Below are 24,254 nucleotides of genomic sequence, written 5' to 3'. Positions count from 1 at the left end.
GAAGGGCAGCCGGGGCAAAGTATGCTGGTACCGCAGAATCTTGGCATTTAACGGCGCTTGAAAAAGTGGAGTCTGGCCGTATATCGGGTAATGTCGATAAGGGATGGCGTCCATGACAGCAAAGCAGTCGCAGGAATACTCGAAGAGGTTCGCAGCGTAGATAGACAGGTAAAGGGGTGACGCGAGCCTCCTCAATTGTTCCGTGGGTTGAGGTGCAACGCGGAACACCGAGACATCTCTCTCTACTTTTTGCAGCTTGGTTGAAGCGCACGTCAGCCATGAAGCACTTTAGCTATAGTGGCAAAGCAGGGTCCATGTTCGTGTAAACACCATGACTGAGCTCGCACAGCCACAGGCATGGCATACTATGCAAGTCAGCCATGGGCAAAAGCCCACACACGCAAAAAGTTTGAACACCACAGCTAGGGCAATAGTGCTTGCCATGGAAGGACATAAACTCTATGGTAAATCCAACTGAAAGTTGACAGACAGCCTTAGAATTTCGCAAGTGGTATAAGCTAAAACTGAAAGTAGTGGCGTTCACATCAATATCCAAAATGAAAAACTGCAGCACAGTAACAAGTAGAGAGTGGGAAGTTGTGGGCACCACCCCATGGCAGAAGAGATGAATGGCTATCTTTGCCAGAAACAACACTTCTAATTTCACAGTCTTGCAGGGACGCTTTGAAGCAAGTTCACTTGCTGGTTGACATAGAGGTGAAGGTTGACACAGATATTGATTCACACATTTTAAGGCAAGAAATTTTCATCCCGCTATTAATATTGGGAATTCCTACTTGTGTTCCTACAAGAGGAGCAGAAACAACAGAGGCAAATTACACAAGTTTATACATACCGTGATGTGGTTGAAGGCTGTTGTGGTCCATCCGTATGCATCTAACAGGCGACAAAGAGAAGCAAGCTTGCAACGCAGCAGCTTTTCTCCTTTTGAGTAGCGCAGGCCATCAATTCCCCGAACGTCATTGATAGGAACCAAGCATCGGCCACCTCGAATTGTTGACTGCTTTGTTGCATGTGGCAGCAAGAGTTCCGTCACCTGCTGCAATGCTGCCATGTTGGACGGTGTGTAGCCCTCTGACAATTGCGACTCAATGATGCGCTCAAGCTCCTCCCGGAACAGTTGGCTGCAGGAGAACAAACAGTACAGAATGTAAGTTACGAGTCCCACCACACATAATGATTATGATGTCAGTTGAATAGGCAACCATAAGGCTGGTATAAACATGCAGACTTGTATAAAGTTTTGGACTGAGCTCTTTGAGAAAAGGATGGAAGCTCAGTAAACAAAAGGGAGTAAGGTTTCTCACCAAAAGGCTGGATAAGCCCCAGTTGCTTGTCTAAGGTCTAAGACTCCCATAAACATATTTCCACCACCTGCAAACAGCAGCTGGTTGTAAAAGTACCTGCTGCTGCGCTTCCTCTGAGCCAATGCTCTAACTTATGACAAGACTACTGGTCCACTCTATGCAACCACAGTTGCGGCCAAAGTATTCACAAAATAATTTTGTCAGAACAAAGTATACATGTTTTACAGCCGAAATATTTTGCATATTTTGATGGCTAACATGCTCCAAGTGAACATTTTCATAACCACAGCAAATGTTGCCACAATGCAAGCATTGGGCTTCAAATTCGCTTATTGCAGAAAGGCTTAATACTGGATTGTACAGACTATTCTAAGTTCTGCCTATACCAACCGGCATTGAACGTGCTGGCACAATGTGTTCCAATGAGAAACTGAAGAATGCTGTAGATAATACTGCTTTAATCATTAAACAATTTTTTAGCACAATAATTCTATAACTAATTGTGTAAAAGCTTAAAGGTGACTTCGGCATACCTAATGAGTTACATAGTCCTGGCCCTTTCGTGTGCCTCCCGATGCTGACAAGCTGGTTGACACCAAATTACATTTGCTAAGCATCTTGTACTCACCTAATGAAGGCAAGAAATTAAGGTGCATGAAAACTTCACCCTGACAGCTAGCATGAATCAGGTACAGAAAGGTGCCCCACAATTAGTTTACTCTCAGTAAAGCCTTGTGAGCTTTGAAAATTTGGCAAAGTTAGGTAAGTTTACAGTTCCAATTTACTTTACAAACACAGGCTTAATTGTCCATTTAATTGTGGGGCTTTAGGTGCCAATACCACGATCTGCTTATGAGGCACGCTGTAGTGCAGGACTCCGGAAATTTGGGCCACCTGGGGGTCTTTAATGTGCACCCAACGCACAGCACATGGGGGCAAAATGCCAGAACACCCATTGAACTGCAGCCACTGAGGCCAGGAGTCGATCCCGTGACTTCGTGCTCAGCAGCGCAACGCGCTAGCCACTATGCAACCATGGCGGGTCAAGTTTAATTCTCTCTGGCCATGAAGTCTTAGCGACCTTGTAAATGGTCTACACAGGAACTCTTTCATACCAGTTCAGGCACTGCACAGTATACCACTTGTCTACACAAACATCGAAGTAATGGTTTATTTGTACAACATTTCTGTTTACAGATCATTCCATCGGGGTGGGAAAACCCCTTCTTAATGGAAAGTTTTGTACCTGTGCAAAGCGCATGTGTTCTCACTGTCCCTTGTGCTTTTGAGCAAGAGCTCCACGGGACGCAATGACATCCACAGAGTCCTCATTGAAAATGTCTATACTATGGACGTTTAGCTATGGTGCAGCAGCACTTGATGCACTGTGCTCTTTTCGAACTGCATTCAACACAGGACTGAAAAAAAAAAAAAAAACCTCTCATACCAGGCAGGTCCTGAGACATTGTTATGGAGTAAGCAAGACATGTACAGTATGAATGTATTACCAGGACATAGATTTTCAGGTACTTAAAGGCGCTCTCAAGAAATGTGAACATAAACATTTGTGGATTTCATAAATAAAAAAAAAGGTATTCCATTCAGTGGAAATACCGGCAGTCATAAAGCCATTGCATAAACAAGCAGCAGAACATGCATATGTTAAAATCTAGAGAGATTCTACAGCTACTATATTTCTTCACAAGAAAAGCAGATAGAGAATGAACATTAGAGAAAAGGATGGCTCAGTGGTCTAAACAGGGGTGAGGGTTAATGGTGGGGTTTATAAAATAAAGAAATGTAAAGAAACTAGACTTTCATAACCTGCCAGTCAAGCCAACCTTGCGCACAAACTTTCATAAAGAGTTGATAATTTGCCTTGCATCGGCCTAGAAAAGTAACAATTAGGATGTCAGTCAATTAAGAGCCATAGCTCCTCTAATAACATTCTCTGCAGGCTTGGAAGAAGTATTCAAAATGTTAGATTGGGAAGGATTAGGTAAGAGGATTAACAGTAAGTGTACCGGCAACCTGTGGCTTTGCAGATGACACTGTCCCGTTCAACTCTAGAGGCGACGTACCACAATTTAATGAAGACATTACCCAGGAAGGGTATTTAGGATTATAATGAAAAAGGCTAAGGTAACGTTCAATAAATTGGCAAGAGCACAAGAGTTTGTGATTGTTGGTTGGTCTCTTGAAGCTATGCAAGAATACATTTATCTAGGCCAAGTAGTCACAGCGGACCCAGATAATGAAAAGAAACTGTCCAGAAGAATGGGTTGGAGCACCCACGATAGCACTCTCAAGTTGTGACTATCAGCTTACTGATATCTATGAAAAGAAAAGTGTACAGTCAGTGCAGTTGTAATAACCTACTGGGCTGATACTTGTAAAATGAATACACACTAAACACCAAGCAATGGAACAAAAAATAGGCGTAACATTATGAGACAGAAGGGAGGTGGTATGGATTAGAGAGCGAAGTGTAGCTGATATTCTATAGTTGATATAAGGAAGGGATGGAGCTGTGCAGGTTATGCGTGGGTAGAGTAGATAACCAGTCGTTTATTAGAATGAAATTTTTTGCCAAATGAAATGTAGATAAGAGCAACACAGCATTATGTGGTGTGATGAGCTTAGGAAATTTGCAAGAATATAATGGAGCCCCCCCAAGCCGAGATAGGATAAAAATAAACGGAGGTAGCAGGAAGAAGCCTTCATCGTGCTGTGGATGTGAAATAGGCTGCTACTGATGGAGAGCTGTACTAAACTTCTAGATAACATGCTCATCAAAAAAATGTCAACAAGGATACAAAAATATTGTGGCTAGGCCAATCTTTCGTGCTAGTCCCCAATTTTGAAACTTGCTACAACAAATAACATGCTGAAATTTTCAAAACTGAATGGAATCTCCTCCTTTTCTCCATTTAGCGTAGTCTTAACACAGTGAAATATCACTTGAGCAAATCTCACTTATGCAAACATACGTATACTATAATAACTTATAGGGGTATTACTCAAGTTCGCGCGCGCGCACCTGACCCTTCTCTGGATCGCACAGCGCCGGCGGAGGGGCAGTCGCTCGCTAGCACTTTCGCAGCAGCCCTAACAGTCAGAGTTGTGACCCCTAACCCGCGGTTTGCAGTGAGTTGTGACCACGGCGGGTTCAGGCCAGGGGGGACAGGGTGAGTTTCGACCTAAGGTGTTTATTCACCTTAGAGCACAAGTATACCAACTGGACAACAACAGCAAACCACACATACAAATACGAAACAAAGCCACAGCGGCAGAGCGTTCCGCACGTCTGGGACGAAATAAACTGCACAATGTGGGAACCAAAAAAGAGGCTGATAAGAGTTCAGCTCACCCAGAGTGGATCCGTGCTTGGGCCCTGGGGCGGTCAGTCGCTCACAAAGGCCGAGCGCAGCAGGGGGACGGCGTGCGGCGGTCTGAACGGCTGAATTGAGATGCGGCCTGTCTCAAGCTCCTCAGCGGAAAGACAAAGATGCATCGGGGGAATAGCGCTTCTCCCCGAGCGGCGGAGAGGGAGTCTCCCCGGTTTCAAGAAAGGGAAAGGAGGGAACGGGGTGCCTTGGCTGCAGCGTCGCGACCAGGCGCAAAAAGCAGCGGGAGCGGCGAAGGTGCCCTCTCCCCGCTACCCTCCGCGAGCGAGCACGTGATTATGGCGTGATAACCACGTGGACGCTGCGGAGATATCGGGATGCACGTGCGATCCCCACAAACTCTAACCAAGAAATTTTAATGTAAAGCATGACTTGATAGTGAAATTTTCTTCCTACTCAACCTGTCTCCCAATATGCCTCCAGGGAACCTCTCTCCAGACTTCATAGCAACCACAGCGCCAGCTTTGAACTGAAATGGACTAAGACAACTAGCCACAGCTGGAGCTCACATAGCCATAGCCACAAAGTGATTCGATGCAGTGGCAGCCATTTACTGCCGTCATTGGCTAAACAAGTGCTACTTATTGCTCTTTATGCATACAACTCACTTGTGTTAAGTAACACTCAAGGAAACAGAGGTTTGCAGAAGTCCGCTACTGACTGCTGTGTTCCCTCCTCTCCGCATCAAAGGAGATTACTCACCGGATAAAACTAAATAGCGGTGAATTCTCCCTTCCTCATGCACCACTTCTTTATTTTCACTAGAGTTGCTTGGCCTTTTCTTTCTTTATTTTTAAACTAAGATACTATATTTTCCAGTTTAGCACTAGCATTTTGCCGAAATTATCTTTGAGAAGTGCATCTTTTAAAGGAGTCCTGAACCACCGCTCAGGCTTGGTGAAAACACTGTTCGCAGATAGCATATGCTACTGTGAAGATCTCAGTCAGGTTTTGCTGTAGTGTGCGGCGCGCACAGCTCGCAAGCGGGGCACAAAGTCACCTTTCTCTTGAATGCTCTCTTTTCAGAAGCCTGCTCCTTACTCTCCTCTTGATGCTTTACTTCATAATATGGCGGATTCCCATAGCCGGCTGGTATCGGCCAACAGCTGACGTCAATCAAGAAGGGTGTTTGAACCAGTGCGCTTCTTGGCACTGTTACTACGTATATTTATTGACAAAGTTTAACAGAGGCTGAAGTAAGGAAAAATGTGCTTTCGAGTTTCGATAATTACGTACTTGCAGAAGAAGCAGACTATCGTCTGCTCACGTTCAGCTGTGTTGAAGTTCTTCGAAACAAAGTTTTCTAAATTTGCAGGCATTCGTTATTATACACACTAAGCTTTGTTTGAAAATGTTGAGAAATGTTTTATAACCTTTTATATCCATCCATTTCAGTACTTTTGTTAAGGAACATTTAAAATTAGCTCAAGCAATTAGTGCATTGAAAATTAATTTTTTTAGCCTTGCAAAAATTTAATTTTAAGAATGTAAACAATATTTTAACCTTGACAACCTCATATATGAGCAATTTAATGAGGAACATTTTTATATTTAAGCAAAATTATGTAAGTTAACAAGATTGTTTTAGTTCGGAAGATGCACAAGACAAATAACAAATGGGCGAGATCTTGCACCGAAAATTTTGTTAGTTGGAGATAATGTTCCTTTTGTCAACAAAAACAGTTTTCCAGAAATCGCTCATAAGTGTTCAGTTGTGGCAATTGCTCTGGCTTTTCTTCTTGAATTGCTTTTCAGTAATTGAGTGAGACACCAGAGAACTTCATGGGGCTCACCTTTGTGAGCACGGCTTGAGCCCGTTGTTGGCGCAAGTTAACATACCTGTTTTTGCACAATCTGCAATTTTCAATTTGATGAGAAATGAGGCACTCCTGTCTTTTGATGCTTGCATGTGAACACGACAACTCTGTTTGTACGTAATTTAAACAAAAATTTGAACTATGATGAACAAAACTGCTAATGCACAAACAAATGCACCACTGCTAAAGTCAGTAATGTCATTCTTGGTCAATGTTCGAAACTCTGATAAGATAAGTTACAAAGCCACAAATACAAAAACCGTTTTACATGTTTCTTGCTCTTCTGAAAAGCAGGGGTGTCAAAATCGCTCTGAAACCAAGCTGAATTTTATAGGGGGGACGTAACTTAGGCGGCATATTTGAAACACTTCTGGCGCTCGTTTTGGCATGAAATTTGCAGCACATATTCATTACACAACACATTTTTTAGTATCAAAATTTAGAAATGCTTACAGTTTTTACTCAATCCTAAGGTGCCCTTGACTGTAACACGCACCCGTTTCCCGTGAAAAATTAAAAAAAAAAGAAAAAACCTGATTATAACACGCATCTGTTTTCCATGGGGGAAAAAATAAGAAGGGGGGGGGGGGAGAGTAGAATACCACGCACCTCGTGCTTTCATATAGAAATACTATTTTCTCTCATTTGGAAAAAATTCTTTCCCAATACACTAAAGCTGCGATGAATAAAATCACAAATGGGAGCGGCGTACCTTGCCGCCAAGATTTTCACTGCGCTGGTACAAGTCGCGTGGGGCAATAGATATCCCTCATCGTCGCTATCAGACAACTCCTTATCGCTATCAACAGACCAAAGCGTTTCATCCTCGTTGCCATTCATGGCATTCGAAATGCCACACTTTTTAATGGCCTTGTTGACCATGGCAGACGGGATTGTGCACCATGCATCTTTCACCCATCCAGCAAAGTCCTGCAGTGAGACACACGTAATTTTATTGACGGGCATGAATTTGTGGCAGCCACTGACAAGCCATTCGGTGTACAGCACCCTAACTATCTTTCACTGGCTTGTTCAAACAAACAGAGCGGCTGGAGCTGTGATGTCATGCCACCGGCTATCACGACAAGTTGGTGTTGCATAAAGCCAGCTTGTCGTTGATTGCTCTTCACCGTGGCACCTGAACACGTTGAGTACAAGCATCCCATGCAGACCCAAACTGCCGCCGGGTCTCTTGGGCCAAACGTTATCAATCCAGTCAGTGACCAAGTCCGTGGTCATCCAACCTTTTTCATTTGTGCGCACAATCACACCACTTGGAAACACGATTCCTTTCGGAAACGTCTTCTGTCTGAAGATAAGATACGGGGGCAACTTGTGCCCATCCGCAGTGCAACAAAACATTACGGTGACTAGTTTTTTCATGGCTGGAAGACAAAATGCGCACCTGCTTCGTCCCCTCCTTTTCAACGGTTGCGGTGGCAGGTGTGTCAAAGTAGAGCGGTGTCTGATCGAGATTTCCAATCTGTCCTAAGTGGTAGCAGTTTCTATGGCAGAACTTCAAAACGTACCACTGAAAACTGCAATTTCTTTTCATATTCTTTGGGCAATTTTTGGCATATCCCTGTCCACCTTCGAAGAGAAAAGCCTTTTCTTTTCATAAAATTCGATAGCCAGCACCTGCTCGCTTTGAAGCCACTCCGCATTAGCCCTTTCTGTAGGGCTAACTGCATCGCTCGTACTTTGAGCAGATCGGTCATCACAGGCCGCTGTGCTGCTCGCTGCTCTTGCAAGTACTCCGTGAGCAGCTGTTCTATTTCAGTGAAGTGGCCTTGCTTCGGTCCACTGAAACCCTTCCTTGTTGTGTTGCTGGCGAAAATATTCTCCTTCTGTTTGCGCCAGTCCCGCACGCAAGTTTCGGGAACTCCGAACACCTGTGACGCGGCCCGATTTTTGTCCGTCTCCGTGCACATAACTTTCCTCTTAAGTGCGGCATCATGGTGGACTCGGCATGTCTTCGCAGTCGGAGCTTCCATGCCGATTGAATAAATGCAGAAAACGGGAAGACAGGTGGTAGACTAGCTTACACTATCGCCTGGTTACACGTACAACATGGAGGTATGCACATGGAGGAAGCTACGGCAGCTAGGCTAGAAGCACGTACGAGGCGGCTATTTTTCGAATGCCGATGGCGATATGGTAACGAGGATTTAGGGTCATACTCGATTTTAATGCGCATGCAATTTTTGGACCCGTTTTATCGGAAAAAAGGTGCATGTTAGATTTGAGTGAATATGGTATATCCCCCCCTTACTGTTCGCAACATTATTCAGTGATTCATGAAGTGGAAGTTGTGCTGCAGCACTGGCAATTACAGGAGTATTGACACAGGTTTTGTTTCCAGACTTTTATGCTTTGATGAGTAGCTGTTCACCCAATAACCACAAGAAACAAATGCCACACTGGCATGAATAACAGCTAAGGACATCCTTATAGGCATACTGCAGTGATATTTTGGACCATATAAAAGTTGCGGCTAGGGTGGTGTTCAGGGCATGGAATCCACCAAGCCCATAGACTATGACGTCAAGTTGTAGAAAATGAAGGAAAAGGGTTTATTTAGCTTAGTGCACGGCTCCAGTGCAGAAGCCCCCTCCATGCAGGAGCAAGTTAAATGTCTCAGTTCACATCAGGACCCTCTGTCACACTCTCAAACTATTTGCTTTTCATCCCATCGTCTTCCCTAGGAGAGTCAACTAGGGAATCTGGAGACGCCAGCATCAAATCGCCATTGCCGACTCCGTTGCAATACCACGCCCCATGCTACCCATAACCCGCAGTAACTCCGCCTCGAAGAAACTTGCTTGGAATTCGTGGAAGAAAAATAATCCGGCGACACCTGGTTTGTTCATCATTGCCCAACCCGTTCTTCGCTTAGTCTGGTGGTGGCTTAGCCAGTTTGCACGCTGCCTTCTTTGCTCAGCTTGCAAGGTGAGGCATGGGCTGAGGTCCCTTTGTGGAATCCTGCAACAGCTGGTTTGCAGGCTATTTTTCTTGTTCGCTCAGCCTACAAGATGAGGCATGGGCTCAGGTCCTTCCGTGGAATCCTGCAACAGCCGGTTTACACGCTGTCTCGATGGCTGGATAAGTGCCGAAGGATGGGTGGTGATCTGACTCGTCTAACTGCGCTTATCCATTACTTGCGGCTCCCTCCCGTTCATCTTTTTCTCCGGTTTCCAGGTAATAGTGGGGTGAGCGCTTTTAGTTGTTGTGCATGCCACACTGACGTCTGGTTAGGACTTGCGGTAGTTTGACACGTAACAAAGGCCTCCTTCGCTAGAATAGCAGCTTGGGCTTGGTTTTGCATCCTGATGTTAACAGCACAAAACGTAGACTGAACACGAGACGAGAAGACGACACCACAAGCGCTGACTTTCAACAACCTTGTTGAAAGTTGTTGAAAGTCAGCGCTTGTGGTGTTGTCTTTTTGTCTCGTGTCCCGTCTATGTTTTGCGCTGTTAAACACCAGGAAAGGTCTCCTTGCAAATGGTATAGACACTGGGCAGGCTCCATGCAAAATTTTGTTTGGAGTACAAGCATCGGCATCATGAAAAGCTCACAAAAGACAATTTTGATACATTTTCAAAATGCCTCCATTACCGCTCATTCGAAATGACGTAGAATGTGGAGCATCGAGAACAAGCATGTGTCCTCAGCATGATTCATTAAGATCTGATGTGCACTGAAAAACTTCGAGGCTATGGTCTGGGATTTGCGTCATATCCACTGACCAACAGTCAGTGACTACAGTCAGTATGACCAACAGTCAGTATGAGCTATTTAAAGCAGTTAAGAAAATTACACAATCAGCAGCCTTGTAGCTTTGCCAGATTTGCTGCAACACTACTAACTACTGATTATAACCACCTTAGCAAAGGTGAAATTTCCTTGTAGCTGCCTTTAAACACTGCGACCAGTCTTGGCTTTACTTCAAGACGAGTGCCAAGAGATTAAATGAAACTAGCCGAGTGCCACACAGCAGTGATTTCAGCCTCACAACTTGCCACATGAACTCACAAACAAGTACTACAAAGTGCCAGCTCAGTTGCCCACAGAATTAGTCACACACCTGTAACACCGCTTAATCACAACATTTGTCAACATCAAACAAGCAGGTGAGGTGCCATTCAGAGAAGGAGCAGGTTTCTACTGTGCTCTGTACAAGCATCCCAAATGACGACATCAATTCTTTTGCAATATACCTAAGAGCATGACAGCCACAGCAGTTTTACGTCGGCCACCCAGATGGCTTTTCTTCTCATTAAAGCATGTTCTCAGCAATGTACACCATCATTATATCACGGATACCCAAGTACAGCTTCAAGTTTGTGCAAATAACAGATTTTTTTGCCATGTGGCGCATGTACGCGCAGGAGCTGTCCAATGCTCACACGTCAAGCCACAAAGACACAGCTTTCTTTTATGTTTATTCAAGTAAAAATTGTACTTGATAAAAGTGCTTCATAGAGAATTTGGAAAAGTGAAGCAGGGTACATTAAATATCATTTAGGCAATACAGGCATTTTTAGGCAGATGTCTGCTTCTGAGGTCCACATATTACCGAGTATTATACTTCTGTCACATACAGAAGCAAGAGTTGATCCACATTTTACTAGCAATTTCATGTTTTCAAATAGCTTTAGAACAGCATTATTGTACGTGTTCATAAAGGTTTAGACACATCTACTTAAACACACTTAATAAAACATGCCATTTAATTTAACAATTCAGTTCACAGCTGATCCCGTTTGCATCCTCTTGTATGTCAACCTAGTGTTGCATGTCAAGCCTACCAGAAGAATCCCCATCAAGCTATGCTGCCAGAAGCATAGCATAGACGCAAAGTGCCCTGGATAAAACCCTTCCACAGCCTGTTTACTAAATAAATCATGCAAGAATAGATGCCAAATTATACTGAATAAAAAGCATGCTAACATGCAGCAGCTTTCTTGTAAAGCAGTGTCTCAGAAGAATCCTGGTACTTTTTTTTAAAGCAGCCACATAACCACTAGCATTGGTTTATGGATGCACACTCCAAAAGGAAGTGAAGGACCTGCTAGAAATTGGAAACGATAACACAGCTGTAGCCGTGACTAAAAACAGTGCCAGTCAAGAACAAAGCTACGTGTATTAGTGTGGCATACCTATTCATGATCATCTCCACACGCTTTCGGCGCTCCATTTCCTTCATGTCTTGCTCTATGTCTGGGGGCCTCCACATTTGTCGTTGTGCCTCAGGGTCGTCAGGGTCGTACCTCTCAGCCTTGGCCTGGCCCTCCGAGAGGCCATTGGTCTGAGCCTTGGTCTCAGCCATCGTCTGTTAGCGTCCTCCTGCAAGAAGACCGCAAAGTTGCCGAAATTTTAAGAAATGCGAACACATTTCAGACTAACAACACATAGATGTCTTCGTGTACTCAACAAATACACCAAGATCAAATGTTTCGTCAGCATTGAGCATGTCCAGAACTTTACAATGTTAGTGTTTGGCCTTATGCTGTTCTTGTTCAAAAGACATTCACCAAAATCTAAATACTTGTATCGACATCTGGACACAATGAGTGCTCGCACTCATGCATACTCACGCATACAGCTCTAGATGTCTACGAGATGAATAAATAGTGCACAAGTAAGAGTAAAACTCAATGAAAACAGGATTTTTGTGTTTCCTTAAGGACATTAGTGCTTTTACAACATTTAACGAGTCCGTGAATATTGTTGTGTTCTCTAGTTTTCATTTCTTGGTGTGTTTACCGCAGACAGTACTGCGTAGGCTTCTGCAGTAAAGATACTTGTATGGGGCTTCAATACACCCGATTCAGATAAAGAGGGACCAACAGCCGCGTAAGACGTCAGCATGTGAGCGATGCATTGGTGTAGAATTCAGAAGAGTACTTCGATTGGAGTGCATGGAAATGCAGTCGAATTTCAACTCTGGTGCGTATTTTGTAACTTTTACAAAGGATATATCACATTCTATCACCTGCCACTCTCAAGGCGGTAGCTGCTTGGCTGGAGGCATTAGGCGATGTTAGAGAAGTGGGACGTCCATTTCTTCGCTCGGCTCCCTCACACAGTGAGAAAGGCTGCCTCACGGTCGATTGTGGAAAAGTGTAGCATACAAGATATCAACTGTAGCATAACAAAGGTGTTGTTCGCAGTTGCAGTAAACATTTAGAAAGTATGTGAAGCTAGTGTATGTTCTCTGCAGATTAAATGACCACTCATTTGATTCTACATATAGACTTTCAAGAGGACTTGTTCTGAAGGCACCAGTGGCCAGGCCAGGCAGTGACCTAGATGGTGTACGGGATCTAGCATCATTAACACCCTTGGCGTGGCAGAGTGATATGCCACGGCACTGTAATCTAGTCGTGATCGGACGACGCTCCTGTAGAGGCGCATTAAACGCATTCGGTCACTGCCCCATGTTGTGTGTGATAAAATTTTCGGTAGGTTCATTGTTTTCAAGCATTTTGCCTTGAGATATTTTATGTGTTGTATGAAAGTCAGTCTCGCATCCAGCATTATACCTAAATACTTGTGTTCTTTATGCACAGGTATTTCTTCTCCATACAGTTGTAAACTTGAATCTGGAACCATGTCTTTTTGTGAAAAGAACACATGAACTTTTGTGGTGTTTAACTTTAAACCCATTTTCATCTGCCCACTTAGATATCTTGTTCAAGCCCTACTATACTTCTCTCAAACACTGCAGGGTTACAGGATATGAAACCTATTTGTATGTCGTCTATGTAGACGGAATAAAATAGCTGGTGGTAATGAAGCAGAGTGTGTTCATCTTAATGATAAAGAGTGTGCAGCGGAGCACACCTCCCTGAGGTACACCAGTTTCTTGTATAATTGATGCAACAATACATTGCAGATTTTCACACGGAAGATGCGATTGGACAAATAGCTTCCCTAATATTTAGCATATTTCCACGGATGGCCATTCCCGACAAGTCTCGCAAGATCCTATAATGCCACGTTGTGTCATACGCCTTCTCCATATCGAGGAATACTGATAAGAAAAACTGTTTATGTACAAACGCATCCCGGATATTTCCCTTAATGTGCAGAAGATGATCAGTTGCAGACTGACCCTCTCTGAAGCCACACTGATAGGGATAAAGTATTTTGTTCAATTCAAAGAAATGTATCAGTCACCAGTTAATCGTTTCCTCAAACAGCTTGCAAAGGTCAACTTTTGAGAGCTATTGGGCGGTAGCTTGCCACCGCCGAGAATCTTTACCTTGCTTCAAAACAGAGACCACAATCGCTTCTTTCCATGCGGGGGAAAGATACCCGGCAGCCCAAATAGTGTTGAGAAGTGCAAGTAGTGTCAGTTGTGTATCAGTGTGTACGTTCTTAATCATGTTCTGCATTATTCTATCAGGTCCCTGTGCAGAGCTCTTGCATGCGATCAAGGCAGCTCTCGGCTCGGCAATACTGAATGGATTGTTATATGACGTGCTTTGTGGGGATTTACACTCAAATACGTTACATTTTTCTATTTGTACTTCATGAAGGATTCTGAGTAGTGGATTGAGCTTGAGCTCAAAGTGCTTTCCTAAGGAGTCTGCCTGCTCTTCTAAGGCATTACCTTGGTTGTTCACCAGAGGCAACAGATTTATTTGCTGCCCTTTTAGCCTTCTTAGGCCATTCCAAACTTGCCTTTGTGTTTATCAGCTTATACCTGAAAGGAACCACGCCCAGCTTTCTCTCTTCGCCTGACGTCGTACCCGCCTTCCCTGTGATTTTATGCGTGTTTAAAATAATAAATGAGATTTTCTGCATTTGGTGATTACACAATATGCCCGATGCTTTATTCTGCCTCTTTCGTGCATCTTTAAAGTCTTCATTCCACCGGGGAACCAGTCTCTTAAATGAACCACCATTCGTTTTGCGGTATTAACTTTTCAGCAGCATTAATAATAAAAGCGGTAAAATATGCGACAGCATCATCTATACTAAAATTGTTTATAAAATCGGGTGATATGCGAGTTGATTGTTTAAAATGCTGCGAGTCAGCTGATGCTACTTTCCATCGAAGAATATTGGGAGGTTTGTCATGCCGCATTATCAAGTTTAAAGTTACCGGGAAGTGGTCACTTTTAAAAGGAATGTTGATGACATTCCATTCCAGGTCAGGCAGAAGAGAAGCAGTACCAATTGCAAAGTCTATCGAACATGAGTTGTGTTGTACAATGTAATATGTCAGCTCCTAATTAAATAGGCATGCACCAGATGTCAGAAGAAAATGTTCTATCAGCTGACCTATCGCATCACAACGGGAATCTCCCCACAGGGTGTTGTGGGCATTAATATCACCCACGAGTATCTAGGGTTCCGGAAGCTGATTCACAAGTGTATAGAAATCAGTTTTTTGGAGGCAATAGTTTGGGGGTATGTATATGGGGCAAACAGTAACCAACTTATTAAGAAGAACTCCCCACACTGACATTGCTTCAAGGGGTGTCTGTAAGGCTACATGATGACAAGCTACAGACTTGTCTCCAACAATTGCTACACCACTGCATGACGCATCAGCCTCGTCATGGTCTTTTCTGAAGATGGCGCAGTAAGGAAGAAAGTTTATGCCCATTTCAGATGAGTCTCTTGAACACAGAAATTTTGGATTACGTTTACGTAGGAGTTCTTTAACATCATCGAGATTGTGAAGACCCCCGACATTCCAATATAGTAACTTGAAAAAGGGGGTACCAGCGACAATATAGTATTTGTGTATCTATAGTGAAAGTGTTTTGTGATGCGTGTTCAAGAGAAAAACTATGTTAGCCCACAGGACTCTTTCCGGGCCCCGTGATACGGAGTTTGTCTTTTTTGGCACACTCCTGAGAGCTGCGCCGATCCTTCGGCGTCCGAGATGCTGATACAATTGATGCATCCATCGCCTCTACCGAGGCGCTGGATGCCCGCTTGCAGTGTACTCTCGCGGGTGTTCCGGGCTTCTCTGTGCGAACAGAGGCCCTAGAAGTCCTAGAGCCTGCTGGTCCGGTGCACTGCTGGTTGCTGATAACCAGTGGCACTGCCCCCTGCCATGCCATGTCGGAGAAAGAAGGCCCCACAAATGAGAGGCGTTTTCATGCTTCTCTGAAGGAAATGTTATTTCAACTTAGAGCGTAACGATTTCTTTTTCTTTCTTCCATGAGGGACAGGAGCGAGAGTATGCCAGGTGTTCACCGTCACGGTTTGCAAAGTGGGCTGTATCGTTGCAGTTATCTGCAGGGTGCTCATGCGATGGGCACTTTGTACAGGTGGTACAGCCCCTGCAGCTCCGAGAGCCATGACCGAATCTTTGGCACTTAAGGGGGGACGCGGCTTTCGCATCGCGAAAAATTGCCAAAAAATGGATTTTCTGAAAAGCACATTTTAAATTTCTATAACCCTTTTTCTATCTGGTAACCAAATATCATCACTGTAAACCATTTAGAAGTGCTCTAAAAAATTCGTTTTATCAGCCAAGGTGGCGAAAAATCTCGCGGAAATCAAGAAAGAACAGCATCTTTCAAGCCACAATATCTCCGGAACGGCGCGATGGAGCGCCGCCATCTTGGTCTCGTTGGAAAGCGCATTTCTCAGTTTTCAAATTTGCCGCTTCATCTATCTCCTCCATACAGAAACAAGCGTACAAAAAGCAAACGATTGAAGGTCGTGCCGGGGTCTGCGATTGGCCGCGCCCGCCACGTGACTCCAGCGCGGTTAGCCATTGGTCCGGCGCTCGCATCGTCTGCTCGGCTCTTTGAACCTCGCCTCCACACTCCGTCTCGACGTGCCAAAACGGGCGCTACGCGGACATCGCAGTAGCGTGGCCGTTCCTTATGCTTGTGGACGTTTCAGACTCGCGGCTAAGCATTCCGAGCATCGGCGACACGGACTTCGCGACCACGATTCACGTGCGGAATCCTCGGACATGCGGCTAAGCCTTTCAGCACTCGGTGTTTCGGAATTCGTGACGAAGCACATCGCGCACGCAATCCTTGGACACGCGGCTAAGCATTTCGCGCAGAGGGAGGCTGCGACTCTGCGATCATGCACATCGCGCGTCGGCCCCTCGGACTGCGCTAATAAGCGCATGGAGCGTCGGCTCCTATCTGCGGCTAGGCATTTCGCACATCGGCACCTCGGACCCGCAACTAAGCATATTGCGCGTTCACTCTATTATAATATTGTCTCGATAGCTCGTAACAATATCATACCACTCCTTCATAAAGAGAAGCTCGTGAGCTCTGTTCACTAGGCCCCTTGGGCCGGCACAGACACCTGGCTGCAAAAGTGATTGAGGTATCATACAAAAGTAAAATTCTGGAAAGTACCAAGCAGCTGCAAATCTATCACTGGCTCTCTGATCCTAAGTGCTAGAGCCATTGTCAAGTAAAGATGACTTGGGAGGCTGCTGACACTCAGCCTTCATTCAGTAACATGGTCAACTCTACCAAAAGAAAAAAAAAATGCCTCGGTGATTGTACTGAAGATTGCTATCAATCGGGGAGCCTACGGGTACAGGCTGCCTGAATGTACACTGGAACTATATTCATGCCCACACAGAGTTCTGCACATAACTTGGTTTGAAATCTAGGCCCCATGCTCTTTGTAGCGCTGCAGCAGCAAAGAATGCAGCCCCCCCCCCCTCTTTTTTTTCTTTATATAGAAGAGGGGGGAGGGGGAGCCCGCCAGACCAGAGGCCACATGTACGATGCACCCTCTTCTTGCAAGGGGGCGATCAGGGACCCTGGGGAAAGAGGAAGCCATACAAATTGGAGTGATTTCGGCGGTGGTGCCAGCCACCCACCGCGGAGCCCAACAAGGGGTCATGACAGACAGGCCTTGTGAATAAACAAGGCCTGCCAACGCCAGCTGTAACACAACCGCTATAACTAAATATGATATAACCAAGGTTGGTTATTTCACACAAGGTTAACCTTAGCTGCCTGGAGGACGAAAAATTCAAAAGTGAGAAGACAGGAAAGATGGAAAGAGAACATGAAGGTTGAATGGAGAGAGAGACAGGAAAAGGCAACTACTGATTTCCCCCGGGTGGGTCAGTCCGGGGGTGCCGTCTACGTGAAGCAGAGGCCAAAGAGGTGTGTTGCCTCCGCTGGGGCCCTTAACGGTCCAAACAGCCGGCGTCGGCTCAACCCTCAGGATCCCCTTTTCCCCGGACACGGCTAAGCCGCGCATGGTTAGACGCGGGAGGGTCTAACCCTCGTGTGCTCGGGTACGTGGTGTCGCAACACACCAAATGCCTGCCGACGCAGACGGCCCTGTGGGGTATGACAAGACATATCCAACTGGCGTAGAGATCTCAGCAATTCGGCTCTTTCCACCAAATCTCAGACAGGCTGTTTCTTATGTGGAGGAATAACTCGCATGCCACACAGACTGCACAGCCAGCCATATGCAACTCTTTCCACCTGATGGCAAAATCTAAATGAATCTACCCGTAAAGGTAGACCTATCCCTTGACGCCAGCAACATTTTTCAGCCCAATCTTGATACCACAAGGAACACAACCAATAACATTCCTGTGATGTCGCAAGAGGCACGTTAGTGCCCTGCAAAATTGAAGAGCTCGCAGCCTAGGAAACGCTGGTCAAAGCTTCAGGGAAAGAACTCTGCACATGCCGCGGCGAAGCCGAGTGGCAGCGGCGGAGAAACGCAACGCAGACGGGACAGGCGCAGACAAGTAGGAAACGCGCTGCGGGGACGACGGACGCATCAATGGCCCCCCATCACGTGAAACGTCGCCAACACAGCGCGCGCCTAGAAGAGTTCGGCTGAGGGGCGCCGTTTGGGAGAGCCAAAGTGCCGGGATGGGGCCGCGTGCAGGGTTGCCCCGGCGGCACTAAACATTCCCTTTAATTCTGAGCCCGGCGTTCCGAGGCGCACATACACGAGCCACTGAGCCCAAGACCGGCGAGTGCTCCTCACTTGACGCTATGCATGCTTCGCATTCATGCGCTGTGCAAATGCACACCCCAGCGTGGGCCCAGGAAGTGCAGAAGGTGACTCCAGACGTTTCTGGCCCGCTGCAGCGTGCGACACGTACTATCAGCGTCAAATGAAACATGAACAGCGGAGCGCGTGGTCAAAGCATAATCGCAACTTTCAGGCACGGTGGCGCCGCCACACGGCAACTGCGGAAAGCCCTCAAGCGCGGCAAGTATTCGTTCTATCCGATGATAGAACGAATACTTGCCTAGCGATAACGTGCGAGCTGTGCTTCGTCGTCGCTGTCCTTCGTGACTTTTTGCGCGTGCGGAAAGCGAATTACGAAGGATTTCGTTGAAACGTCACTGTTGCACTTTGACGTTTCAAAAACGGGAACGAAGTACAAGAGCAATCGCGTGTGCTCTGCGCCGAAACGCTCAACCAGCACCGTAAAAGGCGTCGGAAGCCGTCGTAGTTTTCCTTCGTACAAACGAGCAAAAAGCCAATGGCTGTGAACCGGCGCATCGGAAAGCCTGTTTTGGCACGTAAAACCCCAGAATTAACCTTACTCGATCACGCTTACACAGTCTCACATTCGTGCAAACAGGGTATTTGCGAAAGAAGAATGTTCGTATTCTTCGTTTGTATAATACATACTCTTTACGGTGGCTGTTGAGGAGAACCAGTCGCGATCGAGTAATCCTATACCGATAGGTCTCTATCGCGATGGGAAGTGCCTCATCTGATGTCGTACGGGCACTTACGATTGCGATCAAGCCCGACTGAGATCAAATTCGTCGATCGCGACTGGTTCGTTTGCGAAAGCTGCAGAAGGGAACTATTTGGGATATAAATTGGTTTCCAGTCGGGCTCGATGGCGATCGAAAGTGAAGTGCTCGGCTCAATGTGTCACCGATTTTTCCTCATTAATATTATGAGGCAGCGCAGTCGTGACCCCGTGGCATTATGCACTCAAACGTGAGCTGCCTCCTGAACGGTAAGCGCAGTGCCACGCAAAATCATTCATTCTATCGTGGGCCAGCGGCGGCAATCAGACCAAAACAACACAGGCAACGGTCTTTGCGCAGGTGATCATAGGATGGACAGCCATGCTGGGTAAGTGGTGGCGCTCCCTACAGTCGGTGAAAGACATCAACTTTGAAAGGCCCGCACATCCGGTTCGGCCCCACCGCCCTATCCCCCTATAGTGAGATATTTTCGCCTCTGCTCTAGTTCTTGCATTTGAAAGGGAGAAAATAAAAATAAAAGAACACAAGCTAACATTTGCAGCTTACGGGCGAGTGTTGTCGCGCAGTCCGCCGAAAGCGTAAGTGCTATCGGCGCGAACAGCGGTGCGCGTGGTGTAGTTTGCACCGTCATCACTATCACTTGTGTCATTTGCCGCTTGCGTGCCACATTCTTTCAGTCGGCAAACTTTCGCAGCGCGGTATCGCTGGCAGCGGCGACCGTGGCCGGAGTGACTCCCAAACGAGTGCAGTGCACCGAAATTGAATGTGCGCTCCTATCGCTGGCGATGACTGGACGGCGAGCACTAGCGGCGAGAATTTGGAGTGGCGCCGTGGCGCCCTCTCGCGAGTGACGTCACGGCGACGACGACGCTCGGCTGCCGCGCGCGCTCGTTTTCTTGGTGCGTGCTTCGGGTATTGGCGGCTGAGCCGTACTTACAGAAGGTTATTTTGGATTTCTGTTGCCATATGTGGACCGCAGTTTCTTCTTTGAAACCGCATGAGTCATGAAAATTTGCGACTTGGCATATCGCAAGCTATGTAGCGCTGAAGGGGTCTACTGGTCTTGCAATGCATATATGCACCCTGTATGTTCATAAATTTTGCTGAAAAATAACGTCTGCAAGTTCAACACGCGAAGTTATTTATGATGCTCCTCTAAACACTTAACATTCCCTTATTAAGTATGAGAGACATTGCATTTTACAATGAAGAAATACCCCCCCCCCCCCCCCGGAAAAAATGAGAACTTGCCGCCTTACGAACGCGGCTTCAAATCAATTGCCCGAAGGGCGGTCACCACTACAGGATTTGGACGCGCAGAAAGCTGCGTCGCTCAGGAACGTTCCGACCTCGACGACCCCAAGTGAAAAAAAAAAGAAAAAAAAAAAAAAGCAAAACGGGCGCAGAGCCGAGTGGAGGCGGCAGGACGCTTGCCGTACGTAGTATATACCGAGGGCCCAGCAGGAGTTGCACACGATGAGGCAGCCACTCTCGTCTCGCCCCTGCTTTGCATTTGCCTCGGAAAGCCCACCGACGCAGCTCGACAAGTTCAGACGCAGCTTGCACCTCTTGCACTTCCGGTTTCTTCCGTTCTGATTCGGTTCACTACACAGAGGGCCATGCCATAAAGTACTTCCTACGACACTACTACAGTGCACTCTACGATTACACCGCAGGCCACATATACAAAAGTGCACCCCCCCCCCCCCCCATTGCAAGAGAAAACAAGCTTTAGTCTAATTCAAACTGATGCGCCTGCTCCCAAGGTGCTTCAAGATATCAATGTTGCTAAACAACAGGCGCCCTTGGAGGTCAGCTCTCGCGCTCAATACCCACCACAAAACCAGAATACATATGAAGTAACTCGCACATTGGCATAAGTCATAGCAAAGGAGTTCATACGCGTGATTGCGGGAGAATAATTGCCGCAATCATAGACGCAGCGACTTTCAAAAATGCTGTTGTATTTTTGTAACTTGACACCTCTACCTTCGGGTCCCGAGAGTAAGAAAATAAATACGCGCCGTGCACGACTGACGAAACGAATACAGCGGCAAGTGTAATAGTACAAGGCGATCAGAGCACGTGCGTGTCCACACATTGCCAGTCTATGCAGAACACGACGCTGAGGCGACAAGATGTAACACAAGAGTAATCTTACACCAGATTCAGGTGAACAGTGTGCGCGCGCTGCGCGGACAAAAAGGCTTTCACCAGTGCTCTTTTATATGAAAAAAGTTATAGTGAGGACCTATACGGTCTTCAGCTTGTGCTTTGTTCGCGTTATACGTGTTCGTACGACATGGAACGCTGTAATGCGTATGCCTACGCAAAAGCAACACAGTCGCGCTTCATTATGGGAAGGCCGATTGACAAATGCAGAGAAGGGCAGCACTCGGCTGTGGCGATTCTGGAATTCTGGAGGATAATTCAAATGCCTTTCGCTCAGCGGGGACACGCAAGCCGCGGCTCTTGCACTCTCAGAGTGTTTCTAAACCAGTAAAACTTGGAGGGACCATCGCAAATGGTTTAAAATGGAAAGAGCTCGACTGCGACAGACAGCACAGATTTCCCCCATGTGCTCTACAATGGTGTAGGTCTGCGACACACACGCACAAAGCTGTACTCATCTTTACTTAAATGTGGGAAACGAAAGCGTATCGACTCGAAAGCGCTCGTGTGGACTCAGCGCGACATGAAAAGGGCGACTCCAGGGCGCAGCAGGCAAAGAAGGCACGCATATTAAAACCATGACGTCAAGACTCCAAGCGAGCGGGGTCGTCTCCGGCCAGTGGCCGCCACAAATTGGGACAGAGAGCGCGCGTGCAGCGAGGCAGACATCCCGTTAAAAATGGCTACGACATCCCCTCCTTACTTCCAGCGGTGACTGATGCTGTCTGCAAGGACCGCTGTATACAGACGCGCGGCTCAACCAATGAGGCCAGAAGCGGGCCAGCTAAGTTTTTCTCGACAAAAAACGCTGCTCCCTGTAGGCAGAGCTGCACAAACATAGCGCTGTTTCACTCGGCTTCATTCAAGCGTGCAGTTTGCACCGCCGTTCTCGTGCTGCTCACACAACCGGCCTCAGTCCTTCGTTGCCAAGGGTGTACTCTTTTACGAACAAGCTCACACTGGCTGCAATGTGTCACCGACGCTTATCTACAGGCCTATGAAAAAAACAAAAAAAAAAAAACGATGCTGAACAGTCGCAAAAACTAGTAAATTCAGCCATCACAATTTTGTCTTGATCGCCCTTAGCTCACGAGAGCGCGTGGATTCAGTACTACCAGAGTCGCTGCCCGTTAGGAGTCGGGCGCCGTGATCACGACAGGGCGGCAATGGGTTAGCAGTCAGAAAAGTTATTTCCCTGCAGCGAGTATGACCCGACGGCGTGCCTGCGTCTATGTGTAACCGAAGCTCTCGCCTCCGCGCAATGGCACACGACCTAAGCCAAAGCAGACACCGCGGAGCCACGTAGAAGGCTTGCGATTCTACAACCACGCCGTTTCCCATTACCTGAACGATGGAATAAACAGCGCGCACATCACGAGGGCTGCCAACGGCGACTATCTCGAAAAAAAGAAAAACAAACTGCCTGCCACCGTCTGTGAGCCCCGAAATTGCAAGACAAACGGCGAAAAACAACTTGTGCATTTCCGAGCACGAATGACGGTCAGGGGGTCGCGCAGGACGCAGACGCTTCAACATGGGCGAACGAAAGCGCGAGTTATCGAATCCCCGGTTCTCGCCAAACTACGTCCACGGTTGAGATCATGCAGCTCAGGCAGCCATACTGCCGCGTAGCGTCTCGCTAGGTGTGGGTCGTCGACTGTTGAGTGACGCTACGCCACTAAGTAAGCCACGACCGTCCGCGCTTCGAAGGAAGAAAGAAAAGCAAGAGGAAGGTCGCCAAGTTCAAGTGCCCCAGCCGACAGCCAGCGTGTCAACTCGGTATCACGGTGCGCTGCACTGATACAGTCGCGAAGCCTTTCTCCTCGCTGCCCCCTCGTGCAGACTCTGCATCCAATTCGGCATGCTAAGCGGCACGAGAGCCGCGCTTACTAAGCCTCTCACTCAGGAAAGCGCAAAGGGATGGTACACGCGTTGAAGGCTCTCGGACAAGACACCAAGTGGCGCCCTTTAACTTGCGAGCACCGTCCTCCGGTCGGGGACCGTGCCAGCAAATACACCAGAAGCACGGTCTCAAATTTGTCAACAAATAGGACGCAAAAGCACAGGACACAGACGAATGTTCCGCCTTTTGAGTCCTGTACTTCTGTGCTCTTAAATAATGCAACCACTCCACTACGATTCTTCAGTAGGCATATTGTGACAAAAATATGGCTGCAGTGTACCCCACAATGTGTGTGACACGAAGCCCGTGGCGCTGTAGTGAAAAGAAGTGCACTCTAATTTCCAAGCATGCCAACCTCAGAATGCAAATCAGCGTAATATTGCTACGGAACAGTATTCAGAGAAGGACTTTCAGAGAAGCTCCTCTCGCGATACACAGGGCCCTACCGCGTGCTGCGCCAGGTGACGCCTGTGACGTATGAAATTGCTCCTGTGGGTTCAACCTCGTCCTCTCCTCTGGCATCTAGTCATGTCGTGCATGTCAGTAGGCTCAAGGCCTACTACACTGCTTCCGAGTCCGACCTTTAGTCGCTCCGGGACGGCGCTTTTGCCGCGGGGGTAGTGCTACGGAACAGTATTTCTAAAGCCCCTCCATACGCGGCGGTGGCGCGTGGATGTAGGGGCTTTAAGTATTTCCAATGACGAAGAGGCGAGCAGTGAGAAGACGACGACGACGATTGGAGGCTAGCGCGGGCTGTTGCCTCTTGGCCAAGTGCGGCGTATTTTCTTGTAAATATACTTTTATATAGCTTTTCGTCTGCGTCTTCCTACGCAGCAATATAAACAAATGGCCATGGGGTTAGAGAACTCTAGCATAACGCGGTCTGTAACTGCAATATCACAGCTTAT

At 46.9% G+C, this 24,254-nt stretch overlaps 1 protein-coding gene across 12 annotated transcripts in view; it reads right to left on the bottom strand.

Moving 5' to 3' along the window:
• The window catches only part of hts (adducin 1-like protein hts), a 178,408-nt gene that overhangs the window by 97,243 nt on the left and 56,911 nt on the right, over positions 1–24,254 (bottom strand). For all 12 annotated transcript variants that reach the window (XM_075677124.1, XM_075677125.1, XM_075677122.1 and 9 more), the window contains 2 exons: positions 11,715–11,901; positions 857–1,145 (listed from right to left, as the gene is read on the bottom strand). In XM_075677124.1, the coding sequence (XP_075533239.1) occupies positions 857–1,145; positions 11,715–11,884 (459 nt within the window). In that variant the 5' untranslated portion in view covers positions 11,885–11,901. The remainder of the gene's footprint in view (positions 1–856; positions 1,146–11,714; positions 11,902–24,254) is intronic.

Source organism: Dermacentor variabilis, unplaced genomic scaffold (assembly GCF_050947875.1).
Source record: "Dermacentor variabilis isolate Ectoservices unplaced genomic scaffold, ASM5094787v1 scaffold_12, whole genome shotgun sequence".
In the NCBI taxonomy this organism is placed as follows: Eukaryota; Metazoa; Arthropoda; class Arachnida; order Ixodida; family Ixodidae; genus Dermacentor; species Dermacentor variabilis.
This window is presented reverse-complemented; position numbering and strand designations above follow the sequence as displayed.